Source organism: Dinoponera quadriceps, unplaced genomic scaffold (genome assembly GCF_001313825.1).
Source record: "Dinoponera quadriceps isolate SergipeBrazil2010 unplaced genomic scaffold, ASM131382v1 scaffold2723, whole genome shotgun sequence".
NCBI lineage: Eukaryota > Metazoa > Arthropoda > Insecta > Hymenoptera > Formicidae > Dinoponera > Dinoponera quadriceps.
The window spans coordinates 615,144-637,339 of NW_014556868.1; the positions used below are offsets into that span (position 1 = coordinate 615,144).

Here is a 22,196-nt window from a genome sequence, read left to right on the forward strand (position 1 = left end):
TATATATATATATATATATATATATATATGTATGTATATATATAGATATCTCATTCAACTTCTCTCGCATACAAACCGCGGAATGATTCGCGATGAATACAACTATACAACTATCCCTTCGAATCGTCTCGTGATAAAAATTCTGTACAATTCGATCGTTCGAACATTAAACAGGAATAACGGCGATTCTACGCTATACGCAGAACGAAGATTCACTCTGACGGGCTCGCGATGACAAACCCGTGCAGAGCACATGGAGAGATCAACCGACCGCACGATATAAAGAACGCAACCATGTGACGTCCTTCGGATTTTATATATGCGATTGTTTAATGTTTCCATGTATGCGCGTTATGCAAATCCGACACGTACGTGTACTGATATTACGTTGCGTTGGTTGCTGCACAAGAAAGAAACAATTCGGAAAAATCATCTATTATCGTTACGTTTTCTATACGCACAAATCATCGGGAATGTTATTGCACCGTGATTCGACGAAAAGCCGAGCTTATGCTCGAAACGGGAAGGGAACGTGCTCGCTTCTTTCTCTCTTTCTCGACTATTAACCTCATCTTAATTAAAACGCATTATTTACAATATTTAAAACAACAAGTCCTCGTCACCCTCGTCGAGCATGTTCGCGGCCTCCAGCATGTGCCCGGCCGCAATCATTTCCGCTCTCTCCGCTTCGACCTGTAAGAGAGAGATTCGGATATCAGAAATAATACAATCATCTTCCATTTCAAGAGTCACTCGATAAATTATCGTCGAATAGTAAACAATAATGTTATATTATTACATAGTCCTCTTAGAAGCTAAACTTATGCGTCAACCTCACTTTCTGTTTAAAAAAATCAAATTATTAAATAATTTTAATGAACTTAATTAAATAATGAAATTTAGTTAAAACATATATCTGTTAAATTTCATAGTATTACAAAATTACGCATCAACCGTGTACTCTGGTGGTAAAATTGAGAAATTTACGGAAAACTTAATTGTAATCAAATAATAATGGATAAAATGATTACATAAATTTAAGAGGAAAAAAGATAAAGAGTTGATCAATTTGGCTTTCGATAGGCTCATATTATCGACGTGATCACACGTGATCGTACCTTCGCCTTGGCTACCTTCTTCTTATCCTGGATCTTCTTCAGCCGATAGAACTCCTCTCGCTCGAGCTCGTCGAGTTCCGAGATGATGTACGCGAGAGTTCTCTCTATTCGCGGAATGATGACGTGTTCGATCGCATTGACGCGGCGATTCGTGATCTTGATCACCTCGTCGAGGGTGACGAAGCTCGTCTGTAGCGACGCCAGTTCCACCAGCAACTTCACCGCCCGCTGGTAGTTTTTCTTCAGCTTCGCCAACTGCTGACCACCTCTGGCCAGACCGGCCAGTTCGTATGTGTCCGTTCCATCCTGGTAAGACTCGAACACCGGGAGGTTCACGCCGGCGACGTTGTCCTTCTTGGAGCGTATCTTGATCTGCGCCTTCGTCACGTTCTGCAGCACCACCTGATTGAAGTCTCCGGTCGCGAACTTCGCCTCGGCCAGAGAGAAGGCGGCTTCCTTCATCACTTCACCCATTAAGGTTTTAGTCTGGAAGTGATATCACGAATTGAGAGATAATGACAGGCATAGAATTGCCAGAGTTGAGTTAGCGGCTTTGAAAACTGGAAAACTGTCATTCTGCGAGAGACATCAGACTCATTGAAATTCTGATGATTCTTGCCTGAGGTACGTTTGTGTCTTGTTAAAAACAACAGAGGTATTGAAAGAAGATACTTTATTTAATGGAGCCAGTACCTCAATAATATTCCCCAGAATCATCCTGAAACGCATCTGCAAGGCGTCAGCTTTCTTCTTCAAGAGGCCATGGCCCTTCTGCGCGCCGTGTAGACGAGACTTCATCAACATCTGCGCCCTAATGGACAAATGCATGGGATTAAACTAACTAAAGTAAGTGGCGAGTAAAACCAAGAAACCGGATAGCAGGTAAAAGTAAGAAATGAATCGTTGATGTACTCCATGTACTATCTGCAAATCCTTCTCCCTGGCAAAGAGCTTCGCGAGGCGAAAGTAGGCGGGAATCGAATGAAATGAGAGATACGGAGGTAAGGATCAAATATACAGTGTTGTTCTTAAGTGAGCGTGCAAAGTGTTTCTGTTAACAGTCGAAGACACATGGGTGGTTACACCCATCGCGTCGCGGTGCGCGGCCGAGGTGCGAAGTTGGAATTGCTCGGGGATGAGCGACGGCCGGGGTGCATCGTGCGGGCGAGCGTGTCACACACGACGGTCGCGTCGAAATATCACTGAAACGAGCCACTTACCCTCGAGAGGGGAAAATTTGCAATTTATCCTTGCCCGACATTCTCGCGCGACCACTGTACGGAGCAGACAGGAATGGAGTGATCAGCTGACTCGGAAGCGGCCGGAAGTCGCGTGCCGAGTGGCGCGTCATTCTAATGGCGCGCGCAACCGAGAGACGAGCGCAAATCACCGTAAGCTTTAACAGCTTTAGCCCAGGTAGAACATCACGGCAGCAGCAAATGACGAGAAAATGACTGTAAAAAATCATCACCTCATTCCTCGATTATTCCCCGACGTCATTTTATGTTCTACCTCGGAGAGGACTTCCTCCAAACTCGCATTAATTTAACCAACGATTTGAAATTGTCGTCGACGTATCAACCGCTCGATCGTTTTATACGTGGATAGAAACCGTTAACTTTCCGATTATCGTCGAACGACAAGTCGTAGAACTGGAAATTGGTGTTGGCAATTTTTATTATTCTTCATCATCATTAGTTTAATCTCAGTCTGTTAAAAGTCACTTTGATTTTCCCCAAATCCCAATTAGTCCGATCGATGATTAACCGGCAGAATTGCTAACGACGACTTCGATGTAATTTATCGTTTGACGATAATGAATAGAATTTATAATTACGTGTACGTTGATATGTTAATAGAACTGATAGCAGTTTTAATTATAGGTTGCGAAACGAAGGGAAGAAGAAAGATTCCGGAAGTTATGATTCCTTACCATAAAGTTTTCGAGATCGCTTGAAGTTTAGGGATTGCGATTTTAGTCCTGATCTACAATAGGTGCTTTAAGCCTTAAGAAACTAAAGATACTCGTCAGAATGAGGATAACTGATCTCACAAGGACCAGGATTGAAAAGAGGTTAGCCACTTTCAAGTATGTAAAAAATAGATTTATTGTCAGGCGTATGTTCTCTCGCGGTAAGTCTCTCTCTCTCTCTCTCTCTCTCTCTCTCTCGTCTGTGCGTCGGATTTTCCATAAATTTCTTAATTTTCACTTAAAGGACAGCGATCAAGACAGCAAAGTCTCTCCGAGTATGTGTAACTAGTGTTTAACTTCTCAAAGTGAAGAGATTTACAGGAAGCAGAATCGATCAGTTCTCGATTCCGAGAGACTCATCGCGCAGGTTCAACGCGATGACGTCAATATAATACAATCTGTCCAGGCTGCAATACCTGCCGCGCGTTTATGTTGATTCTAGCCTCGGCAATGTAAGTGCGCGCTTTGCGCCAATCGTCGCACGCGAGACCGTCCGAGCTGTCGTCGCGAGCTGGGTCCCACGGCACTGGCTCGGAGGCTGCTAAAATTTTCGGCACACCGTGATACCGCAGACGCGAATCGCCGGACATTATCACGACGTCGCCGCTTCGTAGGAACATCGCGTCGGCCGGATCCTCTTGTCTCGGCCCGCCGATGAGGAAGATCGCCGTTTGTCCGAAGCTCACGGAGAACAGCGGCGCCGCGACGTTCACCTCCGAGTGGTCCGTGTGACCCGCGAGGGTCGAGGTCATTCGATAGTAGTTGACGATCGCCGCTTCCGCTTTGAAGTCGGTGAAGCCTAATGCTTTCGCCAAGGCGGACGTCAAACCCGACAGATCCGTCGGCATGTCGCTCTTGGAGCTCTCGGAGTACAGTTTGGTGTCCCAATTGTGGTGGTATCCCAGCGTCGCCCATCTCAGCTTCGGTAGGAGTGTCCGGGCTCTTTCGGAAGATCTGCATGCAAAATGTCAATTACAATGATTTCGAATGTCTTATATAAACCTCTCTCGAAGGCTAAACCGATCAGTATCGATGATCAATCTGAGGTTCCTTTAGATATCTAATCGCAAGGAATATTATTGACCAACAACAGCTACAGCAGGTTGATTGTGATAATAAAATCTTGGATAAAATCTATTGGCCATTAATATTTCTCGGATGAACTAGGTAACGCCACTTTTTGTGCATTTTGTCAGAGTACATTAGTGACCTTTTGAAATTTAGGAAAAGTGAAACTCATCAATTTGGGGCTCCTAAAACTCATATATGAACATGCAAATATATTTATCAGATCTCTTTAGTCTGGATCTACAATTGGTAAGTCTTGAACCTTTCGCTCGGAGCAATAAAATGTAGCACAATTTATGATAAAAGAAATTATATCACAATTTAGTGTTTCAAGCTAAAGGCTTACTATTGTAGATTTGGACTTGTACGATTGATGATTTCTTATATATAATTTCTTATACATAAATGATAAGTCAGTGTGAACTGCTGTAAATTAACCGTGTTTCTTACTGAAAACACACGTCCCACCACGATTCATTATTCAGAATATTGTGGGCATCTATGTTCAGCTTATAGGGCTCCTTGGAGTAGTCTTTCAGGCATCTCGTGATCCAGTATCGCTGGCCGCTCGACGTGAAGGGGTCCCGAATAAAAATAAGTCCTTGAGGAGAGAAACAAAGGGCAAGCATAGGATCAAATATCAATGACAATCATATTTCCACGCAGCGTTGGCAATAGTACAAACATCGCATACATAAAATCGCATACCGGGGATATCCAGCAATTCGTAGACCTTCCACTTTTCCGCGGGTTTCAGCCCAAAATTATTCCCAAGCTGCTCGCCAGTTAACACCTTCGGTTTGACGTATCTAACCTAAAAACAACATTCATGAGCAATCTGGGGGAGACGCGTCGATTAATGTTACATACTCGGACGCGATCCGGATCGTCGAAGTCGATCACGTTGCCGAGGTCGGGCGCAGGATTCCGGCTCTTGTAATACTTGAAACTGTCGCGAAACATCGCCCTTCGTTCTCCCGCGGGCTGCCATGTTTCCTCTCTCGCGTTTCACTTCCGCCGCGAGAGATGGCTCCACAGTCAGCACTCATAGATCTGTTCAGCTGCACTCTAACGCACTTCTTTCCGTATCTGAGATAAGTTGGACGTCGATTTGAGATTCGACGAAGAAAAAGACGAAGAGAGGGATGCAAGGATGTTCCAGAAGAACGACGTGTTGAAGCACGAGCGAGAGAGAACGAGAAAAGAGGCGAAAAGGTGAGGGGTAATGCGGAGCATGCGCGGTCGCGGGTGCCGCCATTTCAAATTCGAAATATCGGGCGTTGTGTCTATTCTTCTTCGCTGAATTGGCTGCACTAATTCGAGAAATTTACATATACATCGAAGCGAACGTACGAAAGTCTCACGTTTCATTGGGCGTAAATTTCTCGAAGCAGTGCAACCGGTTCGACTGAAAGGAACAGATCGATTAATTCTGTTTCACAGATATCGCGAGGCGACGTTCCGCGAAGGATTCGTTTGGAAATCAATGACCAATGACCAGGTATTTTTTGGGAGGAATGTCTTGCCTTGAGAGTGACATTGTCTTTGCGATACCCGCCATTTCGCGGTCATTACGTCATCATTGCGCGGCTGTTAGCCGTATACAGCATTACGCTATGAATATTAATAGTACCGTGATTTATTTGCGCGGGAGAAGACACTCTTATGAGATATTTATCGTTTTTCGAACTGTTAATTGTTAATAATCACGTTAATTGTATGAGCAGGGTTTTAATACAGAGCGATATTTCGAGACATTCCAGTATTTATTAACTACGAAATTTACTGACGAATAGCGAAATTGTTATTATTGCTTCGTACGCGTGTGAAAGATAAACAAAAAACTGACCTGCAAATTGAACGGCGTAGTTAAAACAAATCTAAATTGTACGCTTGTGAATTGATTTTCCAATCTCGCGATGCGATCCGTATTTTTCACAAGTACGAGTTCGAACTTTTATCACAATATTGCCATTTTTCTACAAGTTTCAGAACTTCGAGAAAATATTTACTTAAACCGACGGATTCCTTTTCGGACTCGATTTTGTAGTCATAGAATTTCTTCTCGCCGATTCTACATTTTCATTAAAACGTTTAAAATTCATAAGACGTTTCGGACGGTGGTTCCTTTTACTCGGCCCTCTCTGAGATCACTTCCAATTTGTGCAACCGGCCGAGCGTGCGATTCGAGAGTTCGACATATTCGCGAACACGCGTCTCTGACTAAGAGCGCAGAAACGCACCCGCGAGCTTGACACGTAAACTACGCGCCACCCAGTATTATTACTCAATGCGCTTTGCATATCTCTTCATCGTCGTCGTCGTTCGCGAGAAGAGATCGCATTAGAAAAGCGCACGCGGCGGTTTCCCTCGCAGTGGCGGCTTTCAAGTTTCGCGGGCCTCAGACGGAACAATTTTGCAAGCTCGCTTGTGCTCTATGCAACAATTCACATTCTTATTCCCTGCATCGCTCATTAAATCTCCATCAGCCCGAGGCGCGAAAGAAATTCCGTAAAAGAATTATCACATTCACGAATACCGAAATTCCGTGCCGTTCACTTTGTTGTTTGTTTGATCACCCAAGGAGAAAATATATTTTAACGAAGTATTCGCAGATCCGATACTTTACAAAGTGGCAAACGCGTTTCAAAGCTCTGGCAAAAATATGTTATCTATAAAACTATCATTAACCGGCTTAACCAACTGTCGATCGATATAATTGGGATCTTTTGGAGAGCAGACGATCACAGATTCGCGGCTCAATTTGGGGAGCCCCAGGACGATCGATTCGGTCTGATTGACCGGTAAATCCGCCACTGTCCCTATTGCCGCGCGCAATAATCGCCCGTGACTAATTTTAACGTGCGATTTTCGCATAATGCCATTGCCGGGAAACGGCGTGATTTCATAGCGACGAGGGCAGGGCACCTCGGCATTAGCCGCAGCCTCAGCGGCGTGATCAAGGCTCTCAAGGCTTTTCGAAAGCACCGGCTAAATTAATAGACTCGGCAAAGCCGCCGTTCGCGGTAGAGAGCCGCGTTAATGATCGTTCATTACCGTCGCTTCTATTCGCCATAAATCTCGCCCACCCACGTCTATCCACCTGAACATACGGCGGATAAACTGCTCACCCGCACCTGTGACGCGATCGATCGCGGCCGGTCGATCCAGTTCGATCGACCCAAATTCGATTGAGGGGGAGGAAAAATGATTTCATTAAAATATCGTCACGTTCGCAAATACTGCATTGAAAAAAAGAGTGCTACATTGTGTTAAGCAAATATCACTTGAATGTAATACATTGAAAGAAATGCTACATCCAAGTAATATTTATTTAATCCAAGTAAAATAGTTATTCCAATATTTCTTAGCAGATATTTATTAGAATGCATCCACTTTATTCAGCGTGGAATTCATTATTCATTTCATTACCCTGTATTTCTTTCATTTCCTCCCTAATCGTACATTACAGAGGACAACAGAGGACTTGTGTGTGTTTTTTTACTACAATTACTTGTACAAATAAAATAGGAGGATAAGATGGGAGATAAAATAAATAGATAAATAAATAAAATAGAAAATAGGTAAAATATAAATAAATAGATAAATGAAATAGAAGATAGATAAGAGAATTTACTCTCGGGGAACAAAAACGGCGAAGGGGAATTTCAACGAAGTCTTTTCCGGTTTGATGAAAAATGTCCGATCGATTTTTAAGAAAAGATATGCTGAACACACCGTTCCAATACGGTTTCAACACATTCTTCTCGATATAACTCGCAGTCGATATGTCTAATGAGAGAACTTGTTTTCGATTAATTCCCGGAAGTTAAACTCTTTCGTTAGACATCCGCTGCTTTTTGACATGTATCCAGAAAAACTGTTCGGACCATATTGAGTGTATTGAGTACCATTTATCGTCGTATTAAATGTACAGTTCTACAAAGGCACAGATCCGCCGCCATCGATAATGTTCCTCGAGCGATTTCTTTTTCTATTAATTGTACGATTAATTGTAAGACCAAATCCGTAACGCGTGGTCGAGGGAAAATTACACGGTAGAGAATCTTTCGTCTAAATGTTAAAATTTTTTTATGTTATCGACTGTTGAGTGTTTCAATGTATATGTATATGTTCCGGCAACATTTTTTACATTACTTTAATTACTTCAACTACTCCTTCGTATTTTTTAACTATTCTTTGTTATTCCAACATCGTATTTTAAATTGAAACAACGTATATAAATGTAGAACAAAATGTGTTTGCGTCAAATAACTAACATTTTCGGTATGTTAAGAAGTAACACGACGAATATGTTATTCTAACACAAAATTTAGAATGGACTTTCTGGGACATGCGAAAAATGTTAAAATTAAAGTGTAAATTTTTATTTTTATTATATAACGAAATGGAGGGTAAGAAAATGAATAGTTAGGAATTCCAATATTTGTGTGTATGCGTGTGTGTGTGTGTGTGTGTGTATGAATATAATAATTTGTCAATGTAATCTGTTTTCTGCATTGGTAATACAGATTTAATGAGCGACGTAAGATAGAAATTTTAATTGGACATTACTATCATTAAGAATCGAGTATCAAGATTTTTTTTTGTTTTCAGCACGAAAACGATTTTAAAGGAGATATCGACTTCCGTCCTAAATTTATCTCGAAATTAGAGTAATATGTTACGAAGATATTTTCTTCCCTTGGGAATCTCAAGAAATAAAAATCTAAAAATTTGGGAAATAAATGAGAAGTAGGACAACATTCCGAAGTCACAATCATGAAAACTGAATAACGAGATAGTCTTCGGAAATAATGAAAAAAAATTCTCTCGCGAAGTTATAACTTCGCGAAACAATTCCAATATTATAGGAGATTGTTCAGTTTTCAGGATTGCGACTTTTCGGGACGTTGTCCTACTTTATGAATTCCGATACTTTTCTTCAGGAATACGGCATGTCCATTCTCTCAGAGTGAAATTTCACTCAAAACAAAAGCGAAAGTTTACTCGAAGCGATAGTGAAAATATCGCCACGTAGCACCACAAGACAGTGAATGTTTCACTCAAGCTCAGATTGGATTCTGACTCCGTACGAGTGAATGTTTCGATCGATCCGAGTGAATTTGTTCCATGACGGTGGAATGCATCAGATTAACTTCTCGCAAATTCGAGTGAAAATACTCACTCGTTCAGAATGGAGAGGATTCGCTCCGTATGAGCGTGTGTGCGCGAGAAGTCACTCGAATTCGAGCGTGCGACTCGGCTGTCGCTCTACTTCCCTACTAATCTCGCTCCAAGGAATTCAAACAGCACAATTAGCGTTATCTCAGTCGTGGTTTTTTTTTCCTTTTTCGAGAATCAAGGAAGTATATCATCAACAATGTTGTTATCGAGGATCCCGATATTCACTTGATACTTTGACCCGCATGATAGCCGGTAATTTCAACGATAATATCACCGACGCTGTGTTTGTAGAATTAGTTCCATGTTACCGAGCCAATTACATCTCCATCAATTGTCTAATGAAGCCGCCGCGGTCGGTTCCGTGTTTCGCGGAGAGACCAAGACCGCGGGGTTCTTCGAGTCGATTTTTCTCCTCGGGACGCGGAGATCGCCACGGTTCACGTCGACGACGAGACAACCATCGGTTCCGTACCGAGGCGATCGCCTTTCGTGAACGAAAGATTCTCCGCGTCACCACAAGGAAAACTACGTTTCTGGCAATGTCGAGGTACTCTACGCACGCCTACTAGAAAACGTACCGGGCGGTACGCACGCGGCTCGGATAAGAGAGCGAGAGCGAGAGAGAAAAAGAGGGAGAGAAGAACGGGGGAGAGGGAGCGAAGGAGCGAAAGAACGAGCGCGTACTCTCCCTGACAGTTTCATGTCAACAAATGTCGCGGCCGCGGCGAGAAGTCGCGCCCAGTCGTCGGAGTCGGCCGAGGTCTGCCGGCGCGGCGTGTATTCGCGAGCGCTCGCGGTCCAATCGCCGCGGCGGCCGGCGTCAACTCGGGCCAATCGCGGCGCGCCCAGATGACGGCGCGCGCTAAATATAGCCGGTATATATCTAGGCCGGTCGCGACCGCGAATTATCCACAGTTGCGCGCCGGCGATCGACGGAGGAGGACGTGGCGAACGGGACTGAGTGACGGACACGAGTTGACGAGTGCGACGGTAGGAGAGAGAGAGAGAGAAAGAGTGCTTGGTGCGCGAGGACGACGACGACGATTCTGCCGCCTCGTCGTTGTTACCATCATCGTGGCAGTCGCGATCGTCGTGGGTCCATCGAGAGATCATCGAGAAGATAGGAGGTAAGAGCGGCCAGAGGTGATACGAAACGGCGCTGTGTGTACGACGCGCACGCGCTGCGCTTCTCCGTCAAAAGCGGAGCACGTGCCGCGCTCGGAGATAATGAAGTCTACCTTTCCCCGTCCGTCGTTCGTTTCTCTCTTTATCTCTCTTTCTCCCGGTGATGTGAGCTTCCTCGATGGAGGGGGGGAAGGGGGAGGAGGAAATAGCCGGAAGGTATTCCGATCTTTTGGACCGAACGTCACGGTGTGGTGGATTTCGAGCGTCGAGAGGGCGCCGTTCCGCAGTTCCGCAGTGGCAAGATTTCTCATTCGCTGATAATGCAATTCTCGAGCGATTTTCTGTTATGCGAATTAATCGTGAGGTCAATATTTTATCAATGGGTGCGACTCTTTCTCTCTTTCTCGCATGCGCGTGAATCCCGAGTTCCTCGCGATCCGTCGCACCACAGCTCGACCGTTCGATTCGCGGCGGCTATTCTCGGTTCGCGGGTGCGGGTCGTGTGTTGTTGGCAGACGTTGGATTGTTTCTCGCGACTTTTGGCCAGATGCGATTTTCGGCCGAGAGCGTGTGCGTGAGCCGAGACAGCGGGCCCCTGCGCGCGCGCGCGCGCGCGCAAGAGTGAGAGAGAGAGAGAGATCTGCGTGACGTTGCGCACGCGAAGCGATTCGAACGTTCGATAAGATCGTCGTGCGTTCTGTAATTCCGTCCCGCCCGCCGGCGAGAATCGGAGAAGCGTATGCGCGAGATGACATATTATTTAAGCTCGCATCAGACCGCCAGTGTCGAGCATCGCCGGGTTGAAGATTAAAGAATTCGACCAATCGGAGAACCGAGATTAGTCGGCTGATTCATCGAATTCTGGTCTCTAATCCGCGATTCGCGATTTCTAATATCCAGTCTGGATTATGTCCATATCGAACTATGTATCGGAGATTGAGGATTGCCAATCGAAAATTGGAACTGGATCAATCGGTCCGGAGCGAATCGAAATTCATTGATTTGTCAAATCTCTAATCCGCAATCTTCAATTTTCAGTCTCGAATATCCAGTTTCATACGAACTCTATGGAATAGCTTGGAAAAGGTTCCGATCGGAACAATTCCGTGATTCTCTAGATTCTCGTTATATCGTTCAGGAAGAGCGGAGATTTTCCGATCAAAAATCGTCGAATAATCTGACAGTAATTACTTTGATACCGGCTTAATGGTGATTTACGCCAAAGTCAGATTAAACAAATCGATGAGTAATAATAAAAATTGTCAACATCAATTTCCAGTTCAGTCATTCAACAATAATCCAAAAATTAAAATCATTTCTATGCCGCAACACACACACACACACACACATGATAGAACAAATAATACTTGAATGACAGCAATTTTAAATGGCCAATTAGATTAATCAAAGTTTGGTAAAAAAGTCGCTCCAAGGTCCGGTTTTTCCTGGTTAACTTGTGGTTCGGGCTTAATCCGGTGATAACATAAAAATTACGTTTCGTTCATGGTTAATCATTAAATCTGAAAAATTATCAGCACAAAACCACCGGTTTAATGATTAACCATAAATGGAGGGGCATGATTTTTGCATTATCATCGTTATAATTTTAAACTACGGATCAATCGAAAAATCGAAAAATCGGATCTAAGGGATGTAGAGTAGCTACGAATCGACGCGTTGCTCCTGTCGGGATCGTCACGTCGGCCGAAGAAAGGCGCCGGATTGCGCCTCGACGTTATTATCGATCACGATAATTACATACGCTTCGCGAATTACACCTGACACAAGGTGTTCCCCGGGACGCGCGTGTTCTTTTACGGGCGGCCGCGTGACCTCGCGCGATCGATTTCGGCGATTCCGAGATCGCTCGGGATCTCATGCGCGCGAGCAATCTCCGGATCGCGATGCGTTCGTCCGTCCGTCCGTCCGGTCGATCGATCGCCGCTGCTATGATTTGGTTTTAGTGCCGTGTTTGTGTGCACGTACGTGCCGGCACACGCGGGTTTGCGGGATCGCCCAAGGTCGCGACGCCACAAAGTAGAACTTCGCGCTGCCATCGTAGTTGCGTTGTGGCCGCAAGAGCTCGCGAAAGAACGCGCGTCGGGTGCGTGTGTGATGCGCGCGCTCCTCTGTGTGCGTGCGTGTAGGTGTGCGCGTGTGCACGAGCGCGTTCTTGATGAACGCTCCGTAAATGGAATCTGAAAATTCGAAGATCGAGCGAAATGCGCGAGTTGAAATTTTGACACCACTTGGACGCTCTTAAAGACGGTTCTCGCGTCTGCCCGAGTCGGAATTTTCGTTCTGCATTCAATTTATTCTACATTGAGCCCTTGTTTACAACCTTGCTTCAAGCACGTGTAGCAATAAGTAAATTGACCAATCACAGTCGTTTATTAAAAGAACAATCGACCGTGGTTAGTCAATTTGCTTACGGCTTGCGTCTATAAGCAAGATTGTAGGCGAATCCTCAAAGGCCTTCTATTGCGCTCTTTTGGTGCTATAAACTGAAAGTTACTTCCGTTGTCTCCATTTGAAGACGCGATGTAGAATTAGATATTTAACACAGGGAGAAATTTAACAAGATCTCGACTCGGACGGTAGATCTACCGTAACTTTTAACAGCGGTGCTGTTATCATTGTATTGCCGACGCGCAGCTTTTTTATCTTATATTGTACTTGCAATCTAACGATAACGACATTGTAAGTGACGTTGAAAATTACAGAATGGATTTACAGACTAGATAAGTTGAGGATCGCGAATTAGAGTCGAGAATTCGACGAATCGACCAATTTGGACCTTCGCCCCGCTTTGTTCCTTTCAGTCAACTTCCATTCTTCAATCCACCGTTCGCAATTCCCGACATCTATTCTGATATAGGTTTAATAACTGCCGCGACCGAGATCGTGGAGGATTGCAGATTAGAATTGAACGAATCGGCTAATTCGGAAGCTCCGCTTCGCTTTGTTCCCGTTAGTCAAGCTCCAATCTTCAATCCGCGATTTTCAATCTCCGATCTAAGTGTAATAATTAATAACTAGCCAGACTGGATCTCGGAGACGCAATCTGAGGATTGCGGAATGTTGACGACTTGGTCGCGCGCTCTCGCCTTATCGTTAGCACGTTCGCCGTCGGCAGAACGTCGCTTTGACAACGGCGCGCGCGTCTCGAGAGATCGGCCGGTTTTATCAGGAGCGCCGATACTCGAGGAGGCGCACCGACGAGGAAGACGCGCACGAGAGGCTCCCGCCGCACTTAGGAAAGCAAATTATTTTCAGGCGTTCCGAATTCCGAGATAATTTATTCCGGGCTAACTACTGCTACAAATCGCACGACCACTAACTCCCGTCCGTCCGTCGGTCCTCGTCCGTACGTCCGTCCATTTGTTGCAGCTCGTATCTCGTAAACGCGATAATAGATAGGCTACTTCAAAGACGCGCAGACGTTTGCGGTTGCACATTTGTATTCGTGAGTATGCACAATACACGCTGTATACGAGTGTGTCGTCCCACTTCTCTGTTTCGCGAAGCGAACGTCGTTTCAGTTTCGAGAATACAGTTGCTGTTGACACGCTCGAAAGTGGATTGCAGATAACGAAGGGATAAACGCGAGATGGGTGATGTAAAATGTAACGTCAGTATTGCGCGTATATCATGGTAAAAAAATTTGCCATTGAATTTGACACATTTCACGTCATCCCAAACAGTTCGCTCCAATTTCCGTGTTAATTTGACACGAGATGAATATGTTGAGAGTTGTTGATACGTTAACACAAAACCAATACGTTAATCGAGACTGAAGTATAAAATGTGTTATTTTAACTCTCACACATGTTGAATATGGACGCAACATAAAGTGTGGAGATAATATAAATGCAATATGTTGAATTAACACGCGGGCATGTTAAAGATTTGACACAGAAATTTCAACAAGGATCGATTTGAACACAAGTATAAAATATTTCCTACTGTGTATGATAATTTCCGATCGATTGATAAGTAATTTCCGACGCGGTTAGTGAGCGATTTAATTAATTACCTCTTCCTCGAGCGACTGGAGTACACGGGAGGGATTGATAAATTGCTTAAAATATCGTACGATAAATAGAGATAAATAAGAGGTAAACAATAATATTCGTTGCGAAATGTTGCGATATATTTTCTGAATTTCTTCAAGTGAAATTTCACTCGAAAAGTAGGGAAAGAAATTTAAAGAGAGTATCAGGAAATACCCTCTAAATTACTTGGGCTGAAATTTCCGCTCGAAATCGAATAATTTCTACTCTTAAATTTCAGTAATCATCTCCACACTTTCAATATAAAGTTGAATAGTATAAAATATTAGAAACAAAACTTTATATATCCTCATATTTCCCAACGTCCCAAGGTAATTTGGGTGAGGGGTGAGAGATCACTGGGATCGGGACGCCCCGTGTAATTGAATCAAACTGCGTTCGCCGAGAGAGTATCACGTTTTCGTTTTGATTATTCGCCGGCGCTATTAACGATAACACTCCGCCATTGTACGCTCTCTCGTCACTATGCGTACAGTTGTATACGTATTTTTCTTTGCAATGGCTGCTGCGGCCGTGGTTTCGCGCCTATCTTCGCCTGAGTGTCAGGTATGCATGCATAATAATATCGTCCGGCGTTTATATACGACGTCGTCTCTTCTCTCCAACGTGCAACGCGATAGCGAGAGCATCGCAGCCGGCTATCGTGAATCTTCCGACGGCGGAATGAATCAGGTGCTGCGTGAGACGAGATGAGATGCGATGCGTTGGGATGGGCATCAACGGTAAAAACCGTCATTACTGAATTATACGACGAACGTTGAGAGGGAGGGGGGGGGGGGATAGAGTAAAAANTCGCGCGCGCGCATACCGCCCCTCTGGTATACGCGATGCGCTTTTTACAAGATTATCGGGTGAGATCGCGCGTGGGCGTTGAAAACGACACCGATTTCGGTGCGAGGAAAGAATTTCTGCTATCTCAATTCCCTCGAGTGGAATTTGAACTTGAAAAGTAAAGTGGCAGCCGAGGCGCTCGAAGTCGTGTGACTTTTCGCCTATATAAAGTGAATTTTTTTCACCACCAACCATCGAGTAATATATTTTTCTTCGAGAGTGAGAAATAAATGTAGAGAATTGTTTGTCACGTTATCTTAATGTTCTCGGAGATTGGGACTTCACTCGAGAAATGAGAGTCGAATCACTCGAAGTCGTGTGATTTTTCGCTTATATAATACGATTGAGAAGTATCCGACACGACGCATAAATAGTGGCGGTAGTATCAAATTGCTATCGTTGTTGACAAGTTTAATTCTTCGGAAGAACATGTCAAATGTAGACTCACTGTCACTTGTAATACTCGTGTGAATAGATACTCCCGGCGATGCATCAGCTCATGCTTCGACTGTTGCAACAGTCAACATTTTTTTCCGCCAAGCCATTTTTTAAGTTCAAAAATAAATGGAAATTACACGGGGTCATCTCTGATGAATAAAGCGGATCAGGCAGCCCAACTCGTCGATTTTAGCTATTGCAATGGTCGAAGTGCGAGCTGGTGCATTACTGAGAACGTTTACTTTGGCGAGCTATCACGCAAACATTACGAGTGATAATGAGCCTAGATTTGACATACATTCTTCTGAAGCATGAAACTTGTCAACAACAATAGCAATTTGATGCTATTGTCGTCATCTATGCATCATTTCGGATACTTCTCGATCGAACCTCCTAGAGTACATTCTCCGGCCTGAATTGTCAAGTGAATATTTGTATTCAAAACTGAACAGTAAAGTTGAAGAAGTCGTGTTGTCACAATTGGAATTCGTAAAATTGTCTCAATTCTCTCAACTGGAATTTGTAAAATTCGAAAAGTAGAGTGAGAGTCGGTCACTCGAAGTCGACTGACTTTTCATTCATATGCAGTACATTCTTCAGTTTAAACCATCGAGTGAATATTTTTATTCGAAATTAAAGAACAAATCTGATATACTCTACTTACTCACCAGAACAAATTTATGTTAATTGCTTGAACTATTCACTTGTACAGTCCAATATATTCCAAGTTTAAGTTACACATTCATTCTTGTGATTCGAGTGAGATTTTATTTCAGGAGAAATTCAGAAAATACTCTCCAAATTTTCCGAAGTGAAATTCCACTCGAAAAGTGAAGTAACAGTCGTGTCACTCGAATTCGAGTTATCTTTTACTCATATAGAATAGAATAGTTGTATTCTAAACTGAACAGTATTTTGCATCTTTGAATGCGAATATCTTCTTTCGAAATTATAGACTGAACCCGATGTATTCCTCCATAATAAGTACAAATTTATTTCGATCTATTGAAACATTCATTCCTATGGATTAAAAATCCACTTTATCTTTGAGTGAAACATTCATTCTTGCAACATTCACTCTCTGACTTTCAATTGATATTTTTATTATTATCTCGAATAAACACTTCCATTTGTTTTGAATGAGAGAGATTTTACTACAAAAAATTTCAAGATTACGTTCGATTCCACACACTTTGGGCAGATAAAATTGGCACTGTTAATCTGCTAATTTGCTTTCATCTCGCAGTTTCGTCTCGCACTTTTTCCTGTTCTCTCTCTCTCTCTCTCTCTCTCTTTGTTATGACGCGTTATTCATTCCGCGTTAGATTGCGTGTCCCTGTCGCGTTTGCTTTCGTCGGCAAACTTCCTCCGCCATTGATAACCTCCGCGGAATAATAATCTTATCTCGCGCATTTACTATGCAAAGTTACGAAGGTAACCTCAGGAAGGTGTCGTTTAGCAATGCAATTGCAGCTTAAAAGTTTCGCTTACAGAGAAATTAGAATTTTTAATTATTCGAGAGCTCATTGCCAATTCGTCTCATTTTCCGAATCAACTGCGCATTGATCTAAAAAAAGTAGCTTGCGGCCGTGAACGATGGCATCGAGCACCCAGTATTTGCCTCGCCTGATCCTCGAACAACTATTCCACGTGTTTTCTTCTTTTTTTTTTTTCACATGTCGATTTCGCGCGTGGCGACCGAAGCGGCGGGTTAGAGCTAAATTTACGATTTTACGCCGTGAACCACACGAGAGAAGGAAGGGGGGAGGGGAGCACGGAAAGAAAAAAAAGAAAAATAGGGGGATAAAGGCGACGGCTGATTTATTAACCGGCCGACCACTACTTTAGCTTTACTGGCTTTATGGCGGATTGCAAAGTCGAGAGATGATATAACTGGATTTGCAAGTGACGTCTCGTGGAGAAAGAGAGACGGAGCGAGACGAGAGGAAGAGAAGGATAGGGAGGAGAAGGCGGGAGGGAGAGGAAAGATGGGACGCGAGGAACGAGCGAGCGAACGAAAAAGAGAGAGGGAGCGAGGGGAGTGGGAAGAGAAAGAGAGAGAAAGAAAGAGTCCATTACCGCTCAAGGGCGTCAATGTCTCGATTGAATTTAAAATGCTAATGCAACGCAGAGAAATGGCAGAGCGGCTCCTTCGATTGCCGTCAGGAAAAGAGAGAAGCGGACAGATGAGGGGGGAGATGGAGCAGGAGAGAAAGAGAGCGGGTGATTGTGCGGAGGAAGGGGGAGGGGATTTACCTTACGCGCGCACAGATAAACGCCTCCGCGACTGATGCACGTTAAACAAACATATCGGCGAGCATATTGTCGCTATCAACGTCTGCCTCGCGGTCGCAAGCGCTTACGTGTTATTACGTTAGTTGGATCCTCTTCTAATCGCTGTACATCCGTGGACAACGATTCTTTTCCGAATTAGACGTGACGGAGCAAGCCCATAAAATCGTCTATCGTGTTTCAAACCTATTCTAACCACCTATTTTAACCACACAGCAAAAGTTTTGTGTTAAAAATGATCCGGTGAAGATTTCTGTCACACTGAAAGAAAAAAAGTGTTGCATTCAAGTAAATATTCGCTAGAGAGTATTGGAACAGTTATTTTATTTAGATTAAAATCTAAATAAATTGGACTAAAAAGTAAATATTACTTGAATATGGGACACTGAAAGGAAAAAGTGCTACATCAAAGTAATATATTTACTTAATTCAAGTAAAATAATAATAGATAGTAAAATGTTGCTTCTGGATCAAATCTATTGGAGACAAAAATTTCACCTAAAAACTATGAAAACCATAAAAACGAAGTATATACCTTAAAAATCTCCAAAGAAACGAAAAAAAATTCCTCCCAATCGCTATTAAGAGATAAGAAGTTTTCATACTTTTTTCTAACGAATCATTACCCACGGATGTAATCGTGTCGTATTAATATTGTATTTATGACGAGCCTTTCGTCCGGTATTTTTTTATCTTCTGAGTAGTAATTATCTAATTTTTTCTAAGTTAAGTTTAAGAAATAGGAAACTTTTCGTTTTTTACATTTCCGCTCTTAGGAAAAAGTTATATGATCGCCTGAGGGAAAAGGTGACTTCAGTTCCTCAAGAACTGTGTTCGAGACGGGAAACAGAGAAGTGAAGTGAAGTCTTGACCATTTCGCCTTGACGGAAGGAGAATTATTTACGCAGAGATTTTTCTGATTTACGTACATCGGAGATATTTAACCGGTTGAATATGTTTTTTTATTTTGAAGCAGATTCAGGAGTTTGAAGATTGTTGACGCGAACGAGTACTTCAGCGGCAGGTGCCCTGAAGCGTTTAGTGAGAATGCGAAGGAGAGAGAAAGACAAAGAAGGATGCACACGGGAGAAAAGTTTCTGTGTCGTGTCTTACGCGAGGCGTGGGTAATCATCGGGTAACTTAAATCACACGCTATGCCGTTAATGGACGGCTATTTCACCGTACTCCATAATTCTTGTCGCCCGAATAAGACGTTAAACGCGAACCTAAGTGTGAACAGTGGATCTGTTTATTCTGCGGGCGAATCCCTCGATAACACGTTACAGTCCAATAAGACCGGTTAAGAAGAAAAAGAGAAAGAAAAGGCGAATTAGAGATCAGTAAATTAGATATATGCAAATTATCATATCAGACAAGCAATTTTCAAATGAGAATTGCAAATACAAGCAATTAAAATACGCTCGTTTTTTTTTTTCTTACGATACAACATTTCTTAACAATGTGGGTGAAGCATGTGGGACGAAGAATAAGAAAAAAACACACACACACACAAATAGGATAGGACGTGCGATTTTACGAAAGTAAGAATTCGGGCGCGGCACTCGGAGAGCGTCGGAATTCGTGTTACACAGAGACGCGCTCTCGAATGTTTAATCGGAATGCGGAGTCCCTCGGTGAGCGAGGTACACTCATCAAATGTAAATTCGATCATTACATCGATTTAATGGAGATGTATGCGTACAACGCTTTTATAAAGGTTACGGCTCTGTGCGCGATTGAGGTCTGTGACAAGCGACGCGTTTGCGCGTCTCGCGTTCTTGCGGCCGTCGTTAACGTTACAAATCTTATGTTCGAGGCGAAAAAGGGGAGGAAAACGTATGCTGATGCGAGAGAAAAAAACTCCAAAACCTGGATACCTTCGACGTGTAAAAATCGATCTTCTCGATAACGAGATTTCCGTAGAGTAGAGAGCAGAAGTAGAGAGATAGTGAGACGAAGGCAGAAGGGGGGGAGGTTTATTCCACAACTCGACCTGTTTTCCTTTCCTTTTGCGCGCGGAGGCTCTCACCCTCGTTTCCGCGACGACACGCGCGACATTTCTAAACACCCCTAATTCACAATCCGCTGGAAAACTTGCGAAGTACGAGCACGTCTCGCGCGAAGAACGAACCGAGCGAATACGTCGTGCCGCTTCGTGCTCCTCTTCGCTCTTCCCTCCCCCCCCCCCCCCTTTCGAGGATGCGCTGCATTTCAATTCTGTGCACATTTCCATGTAACTAGGCACTTGACATAATACGCACGCGTTTCGCGCTGCACGGCTCGCAGGTTACGCGAACCGAATCGGAACGGCGTCGGCCGGGGAAGATCAAAGAGAATTCGATCGATCAGGCGACACCCTCAACATGTTCGCGCGACCTGGCTTATTTTCGCCGCTTTTCCGTTCCTCGCCCCGACGCGGGGTGTGTTTCGACGCGGCTCTCCTTCGGCGTTTTCGATCTATGCAATGTAATCTTACATCCCTTTGCTTTCCAACACGAACATGCGGACTTCAACACGCGGCCGGCTTCAGAGCCGCCGCCCGGTCGTCGTCGTTGTCGCCTCACGAATTCGCGCCCGTATGACGGCTCTTCGTGAAGAGGGAGGAAGATATGCGGGCCAGGGGGAGGCCCTCAATCTCCATTAATTGTCGGTCGTCGCATTCGTTCCTCTAACCGTTTCCCCGAAAGCGACCCCGGCAGCTCCAATTCGGAAACGGCTTCGGTATCAGGGGCTTGAACCCGCCCCCAATTGTGACTGATTACTTTGTAATTACCGCGCGTTGAAAAGAGTATCGGATGAAAAGAGTCGAGTGGTTGTGGCAAATTTTGCTGGAGACGCAATCGAGATGAGGCGAGCGAAAATTCAACCAGATTCAACGATCTAACGTAAGAATTTCAACAGTAAAATTTAATCGATAGTGAATCATTAACGAAAGTGGAAACTGGTCGAAAGGTTTGCCAATTGTCGAAAAAGGTGATCCAATTGCTTAATAAGAGTAATTCTGTCTCTGATGAAAGTCATGTGAATCAGGCGATAAATACGATCAATAATGTAATCGGCTGATTTTGTGATTGCCTCGATCAATTGAATTGAATTTTTAGCGTGTCCGATAAACAAGTGATTTGAAAGGAACAACAAGATTCTGTTGAAACAGTCGGAGCAACTGGTTTGTCACGTGCGTACTTTAAAATTGAGTTTCTTTAATCTTGACAGTAACATATTACTTACAACTAAAGGAAATACAAAAAAACCACGACTTCATTAATTGAATTTGCTTCGAGTTTGTATGACTTCTTTTTATAATGCACGAACGCGAGCGATATCGTCGATGTCTCGCGTCTCGAAACTTTCGTTATTTCCCCGAAACCTTTCAGGGCGATGGGTAAGCATTATCGTTTCCGAATACGATACCGCGGAACCCCGAAAATTCCAACGGTGAGACGACGCGTTTCACGTTGGCGGACGATAATGAAATTCCGAAGCCAGTTGCCGAGGAGAACCGTTTGTCGGATAATAGACGAGCGCGCCGTATTGTCTCCGGTTGCGACGTCGTAAACCTACGAAAATCCGGACGGACGTAATAGGTACTTCACGTTGGCGGAAATTATATTTGTTGCTCGTTGGTATCCACGATGGCCCACCGACACCCACACCTGCGGTCGTTCTCCGCCCGCGCGATTCCTCCCAAATCGCTTCATTTTCTCCTTCGCGCATATAATGAGGGAGCTCGGCGTCGTATCATCCAGCCAGTGCAATTTCTTCTTGAAAAATATTATTTTTGTATCTCAACAGGGAGAAAGAGAAAGAGAGCCGCATTTTCAATTTCTTGCACTTTTCGTTGTCCGTGCAAGTAGAATTTTCACATTAGAACTACCTACATGTTTAAAACATGTTACGAAAATGCTTCTCCTGACGATGATTCTTTCACTATACGATTATAGCTACGTTGAACACTTTTTTTCTCAGTAGTGTAATTCTCTAGCAAGAGATAAGAAGGAAGAAAATTGCAGTTTTTATTTTAACGCAGAATTTCTGCTGTTATAAGAACCAAATTTATCAGTTCATGAGAACTGGAATTTTCTTTTCTTCCTA

General features: G+C 43.7%; 3 protein-coding genes and 1 long non-coding RNA gene across 6 annotated transcripts in view; 2 read left to right on the forward strand and 2 right to left on the reverse strand.

Annotated features, from left to right (window-relative positions):
• Positions 1 to 9: 9 nt before the first annotated feature.
• LOC106748345 (V-type proton ATPase subunit D) lies at positions 10 to 2,452 on the reverse strand. Its single transcript, XM_014626776.1, has 4 exons — positions 2,339 to 2,452; positions 1,812 to 1,929; positions 1,119 to 1,604; positions 10 to 693 (listed from the first exon to the last, which is right to left on the reverse strand). The coding sequence occupies exons 1-4, from the start codon at positions 2,377 to 2,379 to the stop codon at positions 601 to 603; spliced, it is 738 nt and encodes a 245-aa protein (XP_014482262.1). The 5' UTR covers positions 2,380 to 2,452; the 3' UTR covers positions 10 to 600.
• Positions 2,423 to 3,624, forward strand: LOC106748347. 2 transcript variants are annotated; one of them, XR_001374745.1, is made up of 3 exons: positions 2,423 to 2,509; positions 3,002 to 3,192; positions 3,533 to 3,624. It is a non-coding gene; the product is annotated as an uncharacterized LOC106748347 (long non-coding RNA). The 2 variants fall into 2 exon arrangements; XR_001374744.1 differs by having other exon boundaries at positions 3,002 to 3,207; positions 3,533 to 3,621.
• LOC106748344 (alkylated DNA repair protein alkB homolog 1) lies at positions 3,209 to 5,170 on the reverse strand. Its single transcript, XM_014626775.1, has 4 exons — positions 5,029 to 5,170; positions 4,867 to 4,972; positions 4,609 to 4,759; positions 3,209 to 4,044 (listed from the first exon to the last, which is right to left on the reverse strand). The coding sequence occupies exons 1-4, from the start codon at positions 5,119 to 5,121 to the stop codon at positions 3,474 to 3,476; spliced, it is 921 nt and encodes a 306-aa protein (XP_014482261.1). The 5' UTR covers positions 5,122 to 5,170; the 3' UTR covers positions 3,209 to 3,473.
• Positions 5,171 to 10,069: 4,899 nt separating this feature from the next.
• LOC106748318 (protein fosB) overlaps positions 10,070 to 22,196 on the forward strand; it is a 33,607-nt gene continuing 21,480 nt past the window's right edge. For both annotated transcript variants that reach the window (XM_014626710.1, XM_014626711.1), the window contains exon 1: positions 10,070 to 10,472. The gene's annotated coding sequence lies outside the window, so the exon portion shown is untranslated. The remainder of the gene's footprint in view (positions 10,473 to 22,196) is intronic.